Genomic DNA, 17,809 nt, shown 5'->3' on the forward strand with positions numbered 1-17,809 from the left:
CAGATCCCTAGAGCCAGTATGAAAGTAGCCTAAGGGAATGACAAGCAGGTAAATAAAGGATAGTTATGTCACTGCAGGATGCTCAAAGGGGTTGTCCACTTTTTTATGTTGATGACCTATCCTCGGGATAGTTTATCAATATCAGATCTGCCAGGGACCAACTCCCGGCACCCCCAGCAGATCAACTGTCTGAAGAGAATGCAGCACTCCTACACTTCCCTTCACTGTTTACCTCCTCACCATCGCAACTATAATGGTACGTGGATGTAAATACACCTCCGCCGTCCCATTAAGGGGATGGCTGTGTAGTAATCACTTGAACAGGAAGCAGCCGTCCCATATGAGCTCTGCTTTCTCTACAAACAGCTGATTGGCAGGGGTGCCGGGAGTCGGCCCCTGCCAATCTGATATTGATGACCTATCCTGAAGATAGGTCATCAATATAAAAAAAAAAAAGTGGGAGTTGTCCTATCTTAACATTTATGGCATATTGTTAGAATATACCGCAAATGTAGATGGGGGTCCCACGTCTGGGACCAGCTCCTATCTCCAGAACAGGGCCCAAAAGTAAAGGCAGTGCACACTATGCATGCGTCACCCTCCATTCACCGTTATGAAAGTTATTTCATAAGTCCCATAGTGGTGAATAGAGAGGATGCTGCACACATGTGGTATGCTTTCCCTTACTTTGGTGGTCCCATTCTGGAAATAGGAGCAGGTCCCAGAGGTGGGACCGAGACCTATCTGACATTCACACCTTGCATCTTTGACAAGCCAGTGAAAAATGGATTGGTTAAGAGGCACCCCTCCCTAGAAAAGTCAATTTATATTTTGAGAGGCCTTGCCCAGTAACAGCTAGATAAGAGACATGTACATTTAGGAAACACATTGAAAACGTGGAACAGAACTGTAAATGTTAAGCGAAATACGTTATTGCACATAGAGATGTTTCCTCTCTTATTTTAACTGTATATTACAATTGGACATTATTAGGCTTGCAAATGTTTGACATGGCGGAAGAGAATTCATCAGCACTTGTCACGTTATAGCTTTAATTGGGTCAAGCATGGAAGTGATTTGCGGTGGCATTCAGAAGCAACAGAACATGAATTATTTTACTTATTTTATTGAAGGGCTCCGCAGACCGCCTTCTCAATAATAAGGCACTGAATATATTAATCTTGACAATAAGCTTGCCATCTATGCTAGACAAATGCCGAAAAAGGTACATGTGTAGAACTTCCACATGACGTGATAGCTAGGGGAAGAATGAAAAAATATATGTTATGTAACTTAGAAGAGTAACAAACCAAAGCCAAGGTCAAATGCCTGAATGTCTCTATTCAGAAAGACTGAACGGTCTAGATAGGGATTGTCACATTTAGTCCTTGATAAAAGCATCTGATTACATGTTGTTCTGTATCAGCCTAATGCGAACGCATTTACATTGCTTTTACTGCCATTTTACTGCAACATGTCTAAAGCACTATTAGCGCCATGGATTTCTTTTAATTTAATTATTCATTAAAGTTTACTGCCTTTTATAAATGTATGTAAATTTCTTCCACAGCTGACCGTATAAACGCCATGACAATGGCGCATAACTACTAATAATATATATTTCATACTGGAATTCGCTTAAAAGCTTGGAAAAAATAACAAGTTGCATGCCATCTCAAAGAAGAAAGCCGGTCACATTCATTAACTATATAAGAAATAAATCACCTCTACCCTAACATTTTCATTTGTATAATATAATAGCATTATACAGCAGTGATGGCCAGTTCGCAGTGTTCGCCAGCAAACACATGCGGGCTGCCATCTTAAATCACAAGTCTGGCGATGCACAGAAAAGCCCTTACCTGTGCCTGTGCCGCGAGCCGGTCTGAAACAAATGCGGTCACCGGGAGCAGACAATTCCGAGAACAGCCTGATGAAGGCCCCCGGCGGTTGTTCTCTGAACTGCCTGCTCCCGGTGACCACATTTGTTTCAGACTGGCTCGCGGCGCAGGCACAGGTAAGGACTTACCTGTGCATCGCCGGACTTGTGATTTAAGATGGCAGCCCCCATGTTATACAGCATTACGTTAAGACGTTCACGGTATAGAGGCAGTCCATTTTATTTTTGCCAACGGGGTCAATGAAGAAGAAGAGACTTTTGTAGACTGTCTAGCCTTGGTCTAATTAGTGGTATGAAACTGCACAGAGATAATGTTGCACATTTACCAAGGCTCTATGCCAGGTCTTGGGTGTAAAAAATCTGGTACAAAGAGCAATTTGCACCAAAAAAAAGTATTTTTTTTGTTTTTTCCACTGGTCTTGTCACTTTTTAAAACAGTGTGAGGAGCTTAGGAGAAGGGGTTAGACCCCTTGATACATTTACTATCATTTAAAGTAGTACTTCCAGAAAAATATTTGTTCTCTGACATGTTAGGTACATGATGTAAACTGTAGTGAAGGTAATCTTCTTACCAGTGACTGTATTTGTGAGTTATAACCTCCCTTCTGATCCTCAGCTGTGTCATCTGACCAGCACTCTGATCTCCAACTGACACAGGACAGGAAGTCAGTTACTTCTCTATTCATTCCTATGAGACTGACATTGAGAAATTGGCTTCTTGTCCACACATAAGATACTGTGTTATTTGGAGTCAGAGTGCTGGTCACATGACACAGCTAAGGATCAGAAGGAGGTGGAGAACTCACAAATACAGGCACTGGTAAGAAGATTACCTTCACTACAGTTTACATCATGTACCTTTTTAAAAAAAATATTGTGGGAGTTCTTCTTTAATGCAGAAAACTGTCATAAATAATAACTGAAATCCACTCCAGATCCTAATTGTATTAGACTTCAGTTCTTCGGTATGGACATCAGATGTGTCAAATTTATTAAAAGGGGTTATCCCATGATTAATGTAAAAAATGAAAATCATCTAGTACATGACAACCTCTTTCTAACAAAGCTAGAACCAGCCCTGTACCTCACATGGATCCAGAGATCCCCCCATTTATTGCTGGTGTCCTTTTTCAGAGGGCATGTCCTTTCTGCTGCAGCTGGTGGTGGTTGAAGGATGGAACTGCGCATCAACCTCTGTGAGCAGGACAAAGAAATTAGAAAAAGAGAAAACAGCAGCAGGTGGTTCTATACAGATAGATTTTATAGAATAACTCAGTAGCTATAACACATTTTTCATTACAGTGCATGCAATTAGAAAAATATTGAGATCCAGGTGCTGGTTTGAAAACTATTTTGTGGGAAAACCCCTTTAAAGGGGCGTTTGACCTCTTAATAAATTGTTCAGATCTTCCTCCAGCCAGGTTTATACTAAGTCATTCTTTAGTAAATGACCCCTGTTGTATCCATGGGTCCTGCAAATGTTAGCAAGCAAGAAGTGAAATAGAGTAAAGTATATATTAAAAATCAGGTGTCTCCCCTGCACACTGTAAGGAAAAGGTGCTCTAAACTCACCCCGTCACTGATAAAAATAATTCAGATAAAATCGCTTGAAGAGGTTGGCACTCTACCTCCAGAATCACTATAAGGGCTCATTACGATGGCTGTATGCTGTCCGCAAAAATACTGAATGCTATCAGTTAGCATTCAGCATGGATAGCATTCAGTATTTTTGCGGACCCATAGACTTCAATGGGGCCATGTCCTGATTTTCACGGACAAGTATAGGACATGTTTCATTTGTTTTGCGGTACCGTGGAATAGAAAAGGGCCTCACAGAAGTGAATGGGTCAGCATCTAATCCGCAAAAAAAAACGGATCCGCATTTTAGCGGATAGCATACAGCCGTCTGAATGAGCCCTTAGAAACATAGCGATTCTGGAGGTACAGTGCCAACCTCCTCAAGCGATTTTATCCAAGATGTGAAATACTTATACTTTGCTTATTGCTATGAGATATGGGAAACCATTGAGTTTTGGTTCTGGAATATTCATGAATGTCCCCTGGTGGCAGTAAAAATGATGAATTTGTCCTAGTACTATGAGCTGGATGCCGCCACTACCTAGGTTGATAAAGTATAACATTTACCGGATTTATGAAAAGACTGCTTTTATTTTATTTTATTTTTGTAACACTGAGCACAGTGTATGGAACATTACCCTGGTCCTGCAATTCTCAATTTGCACCAAAACACAATAGCTGTTCACAGTTAATAAATATCTTTTGCCTTAATGAAACAAGAAAAGTACAACGAGCATATAATCAATTCAAAAACCGGGCTTCAGTGTATGAGCTGCAAAAGGTGGAACTACGAGGGTTTCTGGGTTGTAAAAAAAAAAGAAACAAGAGAAAGATGTAAATTAGAAACTTATTGTTGATGCTGTTCCCTAATATATTCATGCGGGTTCACCAAAGCTGAACCTACCCTCGTTCTGGGAGTGATAACGGAGCTCATCCACTGACTAGGTAATCAAATTTCCAGCACTTTGCTCTATTCTCCATAGTAAAATGCAAGCACCATTGAGTCCAGCTGAGGAACTGACAACCATTACCTGCGCTGCTTCCATTGACCTGACGCACACTCAGGTGTAGTGTGATGTCGCTGAATGCAACTACTTAAAATATAACCAAAATTTTTACAAATTTGCTTATTTACTCGTCACTTTTGCAGATACATGAAAATCACGTTACATAATTGATATCTGGCAGTGAGCGGCGGTTATACAAGTACGTCTGCAAAATGGGTCCGCATCCGTTCCGCAATTTTGCAGAATGGGTGCAGACCCATTCATTTTCAATGGGGCCGGAATGTGCTGTCCGCATCCGCATTTGCGGATCCGCATTTCCGCATCTGTGCTTCCGTTTCCGCAAAAAAATAGAACATGTCCTATTCTTGTCCGCAATAGCGGACAAGAATGGGCATATTCTATTAGTGCTGGCAATGTGCGGTCTGCAAAATGAGGAACATTGCGGATCTGCAAAACACACACGGATGTGTGAATGGACCCTTAAGGCTACATTCACACGAACGTATGTGTTTTGCGGTTCGCACATTGCGGAAGACATCCGTATGGCATCCGTTGTTTTTTTTGGCGGATCCATTGTAACAATGCCTATGCTTGTCCGTGCGGGGCTACGGAACGGACATACGGATGAGCATAGCACACTGTGTGCTGTCCGCATTTTTTGCGGTCCCATTTAAATGAATGGGTCCGCATCCTATCTGCAAAAAAAAACAAAAAACACAGACATGGAAACAAAATACGTTCGTGTGAATGTAGCCTAAAGGCGGTTTCAGGCTTTATTGTGTAATAGAAGGCAATGAAGCTGTAGCTTGTTTCTGAATATCTCTTCGGTCTACCAGATTTCTTCTTGCTTCTTCTTGCTGTTCATGAATGGAAACATTTATTGGTCCAAATTTACTAATGATTGCACCCAGAATGTGGTATATAATGTGTCAAAATTTGACACATGTAAAATGCTGCATCAACTTTAGACAGGCAAATGTGCCAAAAAGTATAATTTACTGTACCTCATGTGAAAAGGGGCGTAGCTTAATGGAGGGCAACAATATTTTTCAAAATTGCACCAAAATATTGGCACGGAACCAATAGATGCTATACCCCGCTTTTTACCCTTTCATTTGGATACAGTTGCCCTGTACTACACTTAAATTTTTGATGTGGAAGGAAATTTTGCAAAACTACTTCTACTTGGCCTTTCAGGAGTAAGCCTTGATATACTGTATTTTGACACTGCAAATGTGTAAGTGAGCAGAATAGTATCTGAATAGATTTCCATTCACTGACAGCAAAAAGAAATTGTGGATGCAAAGCAGATAAAAAATGAGATAATGCGGATGAAATCTGGATTTAAAGAGACACTTCTATCAAAAAGGGATTTATTTTTTATATTCGTAGAAAACACATTATGGGGGTCATTTATTTCTAAAACGTTGGTTTTAATAAACCCCTGGATCCACTGGAGATATGAAGAGGCACTGGCCTCTATAACTCTGGCAGATCGACCGACACTTCTAAATGTTAGACAGCTTCCATTTTTCTATGCCTGAAACAGATGTAGAAAATGGCAAAGGAGACGGGCCTTCCGGGCAATCCCCTTCTGCACCAATGCCACGCCCACTTTTTTAGACCTGGCGTGAGCGGGGAAAAGTCGCAGATTGTGGCACAACTAGCCGTTGCACCACAATCTGCGCCTGAAATATGCCAAATATAGGCAAATTTCAGCTTCATAAATGACCCCCTTTGTTTTTCATTTCAGCAGTACTATGGCACCAAAAATTTTATGCAAGGTATTATGCTTCTGTAGCAGACAGTAAAAATGATAAGACCTCATATATAGATAAGTAACCCATTGTCAGTTCACTGCTGCTGTGAGAAGAAAATTTTATATGGAAGGTAATCCTCAGGAAATAGTAGGTATAGAATTGGAGTGGCAGTATTTTAGCTCAATTGTTCTCTTGATGGACCTAGATAAAGAGGTTCACAGAACAGCAGTGTGCTTACCAGTGTAATGTGTGGGCTTCTGTTTGATTTGATTGATTGAGAGAGTTGCTATGCTAAAAGGCTAAAAGTCCAAATCGGAGGAAGAAGTTAAAGACCCAGGACAGGAAGTGGAATACATGGAGTGACTTCAAAAAATAATATCCAGAAAAGCATCTACTCTTTTTTTTGTAAAAAGAAAATTCTATAAATTATTCACATATAGGCTGTTATTAATATGTGATTTTAAAAATTGATGGACGTGTCCCTTTAAAAAAAGGTGTATTTGATAAAGCAGTTAATTAGTAATGCCCTGCTAATTAAAATGTACCTTTATCTATTTTCTGACATGGCATTGCAGTCATTACTCTCTCATGCATTCTTACTCAGCCCAGCTCTGAGAAACATCAGCATTCTGAACTTTTGGGTATGGCTACAGGTATATTTAAAGATGCTAATGGCCTTGTTAAAAACATGTCTTCAGATTTAATGAACAATCAGTATTTTTCTCAAAATACCTCTTATTATATACTATTGGGGGCGATATCTATAATGGAGGTCAAACATCTGGCTGCCATTTGTTCATTTGCCTAATTTGAAAACAATGAGCCTATAATTTAACATGAGATGAAACTGATAATGCTTTCATTTTGCTTCTTATTCATCCTAATTTTGCATACATCAAGTAGCAGACATTTATTAGCAGAAGTCATGTGACCCGTGGGCTTCCCTTTGTCATCCTATGCCTGAGAATATATGAAGGGGGCTGGGAAGGCAAAGGGACGTTCAACTGTCATTCCTGACATCTACTTCAGCCATCACTTCATCCTTATGGTCATCTGACAGTAATAGTTAATAGAAAGTGCATGCCTACAGCAAATCTTTGGATCTATCAAAACCTACGAAGGAGATCATCCCAGCTTCATTCATTATGTCATTACTTTACATTTTCTAGATCTTAGCTAATACCGCTGGGTTTGCAATTGGTGTTGGTAAACCATAAAGTGTAAATTAAAAGGGTTTTTCTGAGACTTTTTCACTGATGACCTACCATCTTGATAGCTCATTAGTATCTGATTGGTGGGAGTTTGACACCCAGGACCCCCACCAATTAGCTGTTTGAGAAGCTCACCAAGCATAGCTCCATCCATTTGATAGCGACTGTGCTTGGTATCACAGCTCAGCCCTAGTCACTTGAATGGGGATGTGCTGCATCTAGGTAATGTGACCGATGAACGTGACATCACTGGCCTAGGGGAAGCAGTGATAGGGCCGCAGTGCTTACAGTAGCGCCAGTGCCTTCTCAAACAGCTGATTGGCGGGGGTGTCAGGTGTTGGACCCCAACCAACCACATACTGATGACCTATCCAGAAAATAGGTCATCAGTTAAAAAGTGTCGGAAATCCCCTGCAAATATGTTAATACTGTTTCCAGAATGCAAATTGCCAGAGCAAGTTCTGAAAAGACATTGAACCAGCAAAGAATGCTTGAAGAATAGATATCTCCAGCCGGCAGACCAGTGAATGCAGCTCTGGACTATAGGGGTACAACCACATGGGCAGGTTTCTGCATGCAGTTTTGGAAGCCAAAACCAGGAGTGAATTAAAAAAATTTGAGAAGCCGTATGTGCTTTATACTTTCTCTTCTTTTATGATCCACTCCTCATTTTGGCTTCCAAAACTACACCAGGAAACCTGATCGTGTGTCCGAACCATTATACAAGTTGTAACTCAAAATAAAATTGGATGAGAAGGCTGTGTACCCAATGCATATGCAGTGCAAATTAGGCGTACGACAGGGGCCAAATGGAAACGCTTTTGGCCATTGTCACGAGAATGGGGTAGGTTTGATGCATATGCCGAGAAGATATATCCGTAAGTCCTAATTAAGTCCTATAATGGATATATTCAACTGTATAGCTATATAGTGGCATATACAACATCAATGTTGTCTATCACGGTCATACAGTACAGTACATCAGGATATACTCTTAGCATATGCATCCAAAAGAAGAATTAAACGTGATGTGAACATAACCTTATGTAAGTCTAATCTAATACAAGGCCATGTCACAAGCTTCCCATAGAGATCTTATAAATGGTTACAGATTTCTTTTAAATGGCTACTGACCAATCAGAACAGAGGATTTGGATCATGTGTGCATAACTTGGGAGTGTCATTTCAGTAATTTCACTTGGCATGACTCCATCAGTCACCAACCCTGAAGATAACATCTAAGGATCCCTGGAATGGAACCTTTTGCAATCACCACATCATAGCAGTTTTTCAAAACCTAAAATTCTAAGGGTACATTCACACAACTGTACTTATTTTGAGGGTTTGCAAAATACAGAGCCTCAAAATACAAATGACACATTAAATTTGTTTTATTTGCACTCCCACTGACTTCAAAGGGTCCGTGGTCTGCATTTGTGGCCAAGAATAGGACATGCTCTATCTTTTGCGGAACTGACATATGGATGCAGAAAGCACATGGGCCCATTGACTTCAATGGGTCCCTGGTCCACACCTGCAGCCAAGAATTGGAAATGTTCTATCTTTTGCGTAATGGACATATGGATGTGGAAAGCACACAGATGTCTTCCGTGTCCTTTCTGCATCCATATGTTGGTTCCGCAAAAGATAGAACATGTCTTATTTTTGGCCGCAAATGTAGACCCCAAACCCCTTGAAGTCAGTGGGTCCGCAAAAAACGGATGTAACATGGTCGTCACACAGACATCATCCGTGTTAAACTGTTGACAGCACTTTTGTGGAGCTTTCCTCATCAGGAGTAGTGTGAATATGAACTTTTCTTTTGCCAAATTCTGCCCCAGCAAGTGCTCAGAGTGAGGCTTATGGTCAAGTGCTCTCTGAATTGAGCTTCTTCACAACTATCCCCCCCCCCCCTCCACGTGACAACTCTAGTGGTCTTCTTATCGGAATCTACATCTGTAACTCAGAGAAGAGGGGAAGGCTATTGGCAGAGCTGAGCAGAGCGAGCACAGGGCAGGAGCTCCATAGCACATCACACCGACATAAGTGGAGCAGAGCTGGTACACAAGTACCAGAGTAGAGATACTCCAGCCTTACAGGGCTCAGTGTGGCCCCAGTGGAATCTGTACTGTATAAGAGTATAGATTCTAAAGTGCAATAGGCACCTGATCTTCGGGAGTTTATTTTGCTAGAAAAAGTCAAAAAAAATTAAAGTATATTAGAAAACATTATTTCATCACATTTACAAAAAGTTTTTGATACATTTTAATCATGTAAAACCCCTTTAATCTCATTAAAGAAGGCACCAAATTATTGTAAGTGTGCTTGGTACATTATCAGAAAGATTAGAACATACTCTGCAGCACTGTGTAATACATTAGACAATACAGGGACATACATCGTATACCAGGGATGGCCAACCTGAGGCTCAGCCTACAGCCATCAGCCTACAGCGGGGCACAATGGGAGTTGTAGTTTTACAACAGCTAAAGAGCCTCAGGTTGGCCATGCCTGTCCTAGACACTTCATAGAAAAGATGAGAGGACCCTACCCAAAGGCTTAACATCTACAAGGAATGTAAGCAAACCAGCTATGAATATAGTGGACTTGTCGCCCAGCATGGTTCTGTGTAAATATAAAAGAAATATATGGTAATTGATACATATTCCAATAGTTTTCTGCTGTCATTCTTTTAACATGGAATTTTTTAACTTGCTAGTATCTTGAACAGTTGGCTTCTACTATTAAGAGGAATTCACAAATGTTTTAGAGAAAATTCGACTTGACAAGAATCTATTGGGTGCCATAAATTCTATTCATCTTAATCAAATCAAATAGAATTTAGCAAATTAGATTCAGCTCCATATGCCACATATACGTAATTATACTACTGTGTATACAGATGTAGCATTGTGTCTATAGCTGTAGATAGATCACTTAATAACGCAGTCACGTGTGTGGTTTCAGTCAAATTTCTGACCATTGTCAGCTGACACCCATAATTCTTCTATAACCACATGGGGGTTGTTACTAATTGTCACATTAAATTCAGCAGATAATGTATAAGAGTAGACACACAATGGAGCTCAGAGAGAAAATATGTCAAATAGTCATACACCGTATTCATAGGAGGTATATTATAGGACATTAACAGGGGGACATTGACTGCTCATATATTATCTTGTAATAAAAATGCCTAAAATTGTCATTTCACCAACGTTTTTATGACAAACTGGGGATGTGGTTATTGTTTTACCTGTACAGGAATTGGTCAAGGGGTTCCAGTGGTGGCGCTTATTGTGGAAGGTGGACCAAATGTCATATCAATTGTCTTGGAATATCTGCGAGACAGCCCCCCTGTTCCAGTTGTGGTGTGTGATGGAAGTGGACGTGCATCCGATATTCTTGCCTTTGGTCATAAATACTCAGAAGAAGGAGGGTAGGCTGATAAACACATTCTGGTTAAACCCATTTGTAAAGTTGTATTATTATCTATCATCTTTACTATTTGTTCATTAAAGTCTTGCACCACTGTTTATTTCTGGTATCTCAGCAGCTACACCACTTTTTACCTACCTGACACCAACTGGAAGCATCAACCTGTAGGTCCAGTGACCACACTATTTCTATACATTGTAAAGCCAGTGTGTAGCTCTTCAATACAATGTGAACCTGACCACGACACTTCTATAGCTACACTATCCTACATTTCTTCCTGTGATATCCCCAGTAAATAAGAGCACATCGCCAAATCTGAGTTTAATGTGGCTAACAGTAATCATTTTCTCTGATGGACACTTTCTGTGGTTACTGATAATGACCATGTTCATGTGGAGAAATACAGAAAAACGGAAAATGATTGAAGATTTGCAATCATTTCAGTCCAACCAGTGTCAAGTCAAGTTCTGTCAAAGCCCATGATCAAAACACAGTGTAATGCCCTTCTCTTGTTGGAAATGATCTAAAATAGACAAAAAGAAATTCACTGCAAATACAATTTTATGACATCACAGCAATAATGTGGGGCCTAGCTGATGAAGACCCCTAAATAATGTAGTCCCAAAACAAAAGATGTCATACACTGAGTAAAACAATAACACATACCCTGTACCAATTTTAAAGAAATTGTCCAGCTTTTTTTAAGTGATGGCCTATTGTCAGGATAGGCCATCGCTAGCTGATTGGCAGCGGTACGGCATCCCGCCAATCAGCTGATCATTGTAGCTTAACGGTAGTAGCGCTGTAGTAGCAATCTCTCTCGACGACAATGATGATGGTACATTATAGCTACACAAACAACTGACTGGCACAGTGATGGCCATAGTGATGGCCTATCCTGAGGACAGGCCATAATTTAAAAAAGGCTGGACAAGGCCTTTAATAAAAAAAATATATGCAGCCTTTCAGGCAAGCTATCATCAATAAGTCAGTAGTGATTAAAAAGCCCAAGTAATATAACTGAATAAATGTGACTAAATACATGACTACCCAAGCTTCAATGAATAAAAACCATCTACACAGAAGACTTTCCAGTGCAATGTCCAGAATCTTCTGTGGCAGACTTTCAGTTCTCTTATATCCTTTTTGTTGGAGAAGAACACCCCTCATTTTCTGAAATTGTTTTTACTGCCCTGTATATCAGAACCTGATAGAAACTTTAGATATTGACGATCACAAAAATGAAATGAGGCAAACAAATGAAAAATAAATCCAGGAACAAACTGCTACCAAATCGGAGAAACTGTCCGCAGCTTCCAAAGAAAAAATAATGTGTGGAGTATGAAGTATAATAATCAATGAGAGCAAAATATTATAAAGGATAAGTGTTTAAAATCTCCACCTATCCTTTGGTTGAACTTGATGGACTTATGTCTTTTTTTTCAACCGTATTATCTAATTATCTAACATCTAAACTATGCACACAATTTCCCATAAAAAAAAAACATCTTTAATTCAATGCTCTTTAATGGTTTATTAAGAGCACTATCTGAGGCGTTAATACTGATGACTTATCCTTAGGATAGTTTATCACTACCCGTTGGGCAGGGGTCTGATTCCAGGCACAGCACCGATCAGCAGAAGCCATGGTATGCTGAAACCCGGCACAGCTCCATGCACTGTGTATTGGCCAGTTCTCTCTCATTCACATGGATAGGACTGAGCTCCAGTAAGGTTGGGTTCACATCATCACTTTGTTTTCCGTTGTTCTGGTCTGGTAGAGGAGCAAAACAACAGAAAAAAATGAAAGATATGGTACAGAACTGATCCGAACGGAACTAAACAGAGTGCAGGCTCCTGCAAACCGGAATGGCACATTCTCCAATGCACTTTGGACTAAGACTGGCATATGATATGCTAGTCTTAGTAAATTCCCCATCGATTTTTTTAACCTATTGATTTTCAGTGTTGATCCAGAGAAAGGAAGGCAAACCCTATATGATATAAAGCTAAGAGTCCTCATTTTACAGGGGGAAAAAATAATTCCTGACTCCAAATATGGAGAATAAATCCGTGGATCAAAGGCACATCTTCAGAAATCTGCTACACAAAATTTGTAACACCATAGAAAGGCATCCAGACTTAACCATCACATCCTGTGGCACTTCCTAGGGTCATCTTTTCACTGCTCGCACAGAAAAGAAAGACATTCCATGTTTAAGCCAAGCAACATGTGGTATTTTTCAAGTATACAATTACCAAGCCTTATATATCAAGTATACTTGTAATGTACACAGACACATGTGGAGTTTTATACTGTATGTTCAAAATTCACTAGACTAGAGCAAATGTATGATAGATGGAGGCATAGATAGATAAATAGAAATATAGATAGGTAGATAGCCATGTGCTCATTATTTAAGTAGATCAGAAAAGCCAGAGTAGCAGGTGGTAATTGTATGTCTCTGGGGCATATGCCTGCACTGGACTCCTATATATGGGATTATATGGCACTGGAGAGGGAACATAAAACTGAATTTTATTAGGGGGCAAGTGTGGCTACAACTATCTTAACAGATGTATGTGCCCTTCCTTGGATTGATCAGTATGTCCTCCATCATTATCATATATGATGCTTATTAAAAGAGAGAATTTTTTAAAGGAAATATGTTTATAGTTGGATGAAAATCACTGTATATTTTGTATTCAGACCACTTCCTGGTCTCTTGATTATCTAGCCAATATGAACATGATATCATGTATTCATGATGTTGTATTTCATGTACACATGTGATTTTTACATTGGCTAGATAATTATTGATCGCTATGTTTTTTGATATTCCATTGTATGTTTTATTGATTCTTTGCACTATGCAATATGTTGTGATTTTGCACTTTTCTTGTAATTATGCCAATTAATTATTGATAAATTGCACATGCACTTTACGTTTAAATATGTTGTACACAATCTTACAAGTTGCTTGAGGAAGGCTCTAGTGTTTGAGCCGAAACGTTGCGTCCACATAGGTGAATAAACTTTTTAAATTTTTTCAATTCATGGGAGTGCTGGTGACTTTTTTGCTCTAGATAGATAGATAGATAGATAGACAGGTATGAGATAGATAGATGAGATAGATAGACGGATAGACAGATGAATAGATGAATGGATGAATAGATAGATGATAAATCAGATTGGTGGGGGTCCAAACAGCCAAACAACACCAATTAGCCTTTACCTGCAGCCATTATCAGAGGAACTACTACTGAGAATAGAGCCAGCAGCACAGTTCTGTTCATAGTGTAGTATCCGTGCCAGGTTTCTGCACCTCATCTACCATTCAAGTGAAGATGGTTCATCGATACTGTTAGACCAAAAAATCCCTTTAAGGCCTCTTTAACACTACCGTAAGGCTATTTCAGTGTTTTGCGGTCCATTTTTCACGGATCCGTTGTTCCATTTTTTGTTTCCGTTTCGGTTCCGTTTTTCCGTATGGCATATACAGTATACAGTAACTACACTGCTCAAAAAAATAAAAGGAACACAAAAATAACACATCCTAGATCTGAGTTAATTAAATATTCTTCTGAAATACTTTGTTCTTTACATAGTTGAATGTGCTGACAACAAAATCACAAAAAATAAAAAAATGGAAATCAAATTTTTCAACCCATGGAGGTCTGGATTTGGAGTCACACTCAAAATTAAAGTGGAAAAACACACTACAGGCTGATCCAACTTTGATGTAATGTCCTTAAAACAAGTCAAAATGAGGCTCAGTAGTGTGTGTGGCCTCCACGTGCCTGTATGACCTCCCTACAACGCCTGTGCATGCTCCTGATGAGGTGGCGGACGGTCTCCTGAGGGATCTCCTCCCAGACCTGGACTAAAGCATCTGCCAACTCCTGGACAATCTGTGGTGCAACGTGACGTTGGTGGATAGAGCGAGACATGATGTCCCAGATGTGCTCAATTGGATTCAGGTCTGGGGAATGGGCGGGCCAGTCCATAGCATCAATGCCTTCGTCTTGCAGGAACTGCTGACACACTCCAGCCACATGAGGTCTAGCATGGTCTTGCATTAGGAGGAACCCAGGGCCAACTGCACCAGCATATGGTCTCACAAGGGGTCTGAGGATCTCATCTCGGTACCTAATGGCAGTACATTAGGTACCGAGGCTACCTCTGGCAAGCACATGGAGGGCTGTGCGACCCTCCAAAGAAATGCCACCCCACACCATTACTGACCCAATGCCAAACCGGTCATGCTGGAGGATGTTGCAGGCAGCAGAACGTTCTCCACAGCGTCTCCAGACTCTGTCACGTCTGTCACATGTGCTCAGTGTGAACCTGCTTTCATCTGTGAAGAGCACAGGGCGCCAGTGGCGAATTTGCCAATCTTGGTGTTCTCTGGCAAATGCCAAACGTCCTGCACGGTGTTGGGCTGTAAGCACAACCCCCACCTGTGGACGTCGGGCTCTCATATCACCCTCATGGAGTCTGTTTCTGACCGTTTGAGCAGACATATGCACATTTGTGGCCTGCTGGAGGTCATTTTGCAGGGCTCTGGCAGTGCTCCTCCTGTTCCTCCTTGCACAAAGGAGGTAGCGGTCCTGCTGCTGGGTTGTTGCCCTCCTACGGCCTCCTCCACATCTCCTGATGTACTGTCCTGTCTCCTGGTAGCGCCTCCATGCTCTGGACACTACGCTGACAGACACAGCAAACCTTCTTGCCACAGCTCGCATTGATATGCCATCCTGGATAAGCTGCACTACCTGAGCCACTTGTGTGGGTTGTACACTCCGTCTCATGCTACCACTAGAGTGAAAGCACCGCCAGCATTCAAAAGTGACCAAAACATCAGCCAGGAAGCATAGGAACTGAGAAGTGATCTGTGGTCACCACCTGCAGAACCACTTCTTTATTGGGGGTGTCTTGCTAATTGCCTATAATTTCCACCTGTTGTCTATCCCATTTGCACAACAGCATGTGAAATTGATTGTCACTCAGTGTTGCTTCCTAAGTGGATAGTTTGATTTCACAGAAGTGTGATTGACTTGGAGTTACATTGTGTTGTTTAAGTGTTCCCTTTATCTTTTTGAGCAGTGTACATAGAACAAATTGGTCTGGGCATAATATTTTCAATAGATGGTTCCGCAAAAAACGGAACGGATATGGAAGACATACGGATGCATTTCCGGATGCATTCCATTTTTTTTGCGGACCCATTGACTTTAATGTTACGGAACGTGATTTACGGCCAAATATAGGACATGTTATATCTTTGCACGGAACGGAGATACGGAAACACGGAAACAGAATGTATACGGAGTACAGTCGTGGCCAAAAGTTTTGAGAATTACATAAATATTGGAAATTGGAAAAGTTGCTGCTTAAGTTTTTATAATAGCAATTTGCATATACTCCAGAATTTTATGAAGAGTGATCAGATGAATTGCATAGTCCTTCTTTGCCATGAAAATTAACTTAATCCCCAAAAAAACTTTCCACTGCATTTCATTGCTGTCATTAAAGGACCTGCTGAGATCATTTCAGTAATCGTCTTGTTAACTCAGGTGAGAATGTTGACGAGCACAAGGCTGGAGATCATTATGTCAGGCTGATTGGGTTAAAATGGCAGACTTGACATGTTAAAAGGAGGGTGATGCTTGAAATCATTGCTCTTCCATTGTTAACCATGGTGACCTGCAAAGAAACGCGTGCAGCCATCATTGCGTTGCATAAAAATGGCTTCACAGGCAAGGATATTGTGGCTACTAAGATTGCACCTCAATCAACAATTTATAGGATCATCAAGAACTTCAAGGAAAGAGGTTCAATTCTTGTTAAGAAGGCTTCAGGGCGTCCAAGAAAGTCCAGCAAGCGCCAGGATCGTCTCCTAAAGAGGATTCAGCTGCGGGATCGGAGTGCCACCAGTGCAGAGCTTGCTCAGGAATGGCAGCAGGCAGGTGTGAGTGCATCTGCACGCACAGAGAGGCGAAGACTTTTGGAAGATGGCCTGGTGTCAAGAAGGGCAGCAAAGAAGCCACTTCTCTCCAAAAAAAACATGAGGGACAGATTGATCTTCTGCAGAAAGTATGGTGAATGGATTGCTGAGGACTGGGGCAAAGTCATATTCTCTGATGAAGCCTCTTTCCGATTGTTTGGGGCATCTGGAAAAAGGCTGGTCCGGAGAAGAAAAGGTGAGCGCTACCATCAGTCCTGTGTCATGCCAACAGTAAAGCATCCTGAGACCATTCATGTGTGGGGTTGCTTCTCATCCAAGGGAGTGGGCTCACTCACAATTTTGCCCAAAAACACAGCCATGAATAAAGAATGGTACCAAAACACCCTCCAACAGCAACTTCTTTCAACAATCCAACAACAGTTTGGTGAAGAACAATGCATTTTCCAGCATGATGGAGCACTGTGCCATAAGGCAAAAGTGATAACTAAGTGGCTCGGGGACCAAAACGTTGACATTTTGGGTCCATGGCCTGGAAACTCCCTAGATCTTAATCCCATTGAGAACTTGTGGTCAATCCTCAAGAGGCGGGTGGACAAACAAAAACCCACTAATTCTGACAAACTCCAAGAAGTGATTATGAAAGAATGGGTTGCTATCAGTCAGGAATTGGCCCAGAAGTTGATTGAGAGCATGCCCAGTCGAATTGCAGAGGTCCTGAAAAAGAAGGGCCAACACTGCAAATACTGACTCTTTGCATAAATGTCATGTAATTGTCGATAAAAGCCTTTGAAATGTATGAAGTGCGTGTAATTATGTTTCACTACATCACAGAAACAACTGAAACAAAGATCTAAAAGCAGTTTAGCAGCAAACTTTATGAAAACTAATATTTGTGTCATTCTCAAAACTTTTGGCCACGACTGTACATTCAGTTTTTTTTGCAGACCCA

General features: G+C 40.8%; 1 protein-coding gene across 1 annotated transcript in view; it reads left to right on the forward strand.

Moving 5' to 3' along the window:
* The window catches only part of TRPM3 (transient receptor potential cation channel subfamily M member 3), a 550,448-nt gene that overhangs the window by 306,840 nt on the left and 225,799 nt on the right, over positions 1 to 17,809 (forward strand). The window contains exon 8 of the mRNA XM_040419752.1: positions 10,721 to 10,895. Coding sequence (XP_040275686.1) covers positions 10,721 to 10,895 — 175 coding nt within the window. The remainder of the gene's footprint in view (positions 1 to 10,720; positions 10,896 to 17,809) is intronic.

This window comes from Bufo bufo, chromosome 2 (assembly GCF_905171765.1).
Source record: "Bufo bufo chromosome 2, aBufBuf1.1, whole genome shotgun sequence".
NCBI classification, from domain to species: domain Eukaryota; kingdom Metazoa; phylum Chordata; class Amphibia; order Anura; family Bufonidae; genus Bufo; species Bufo bufo.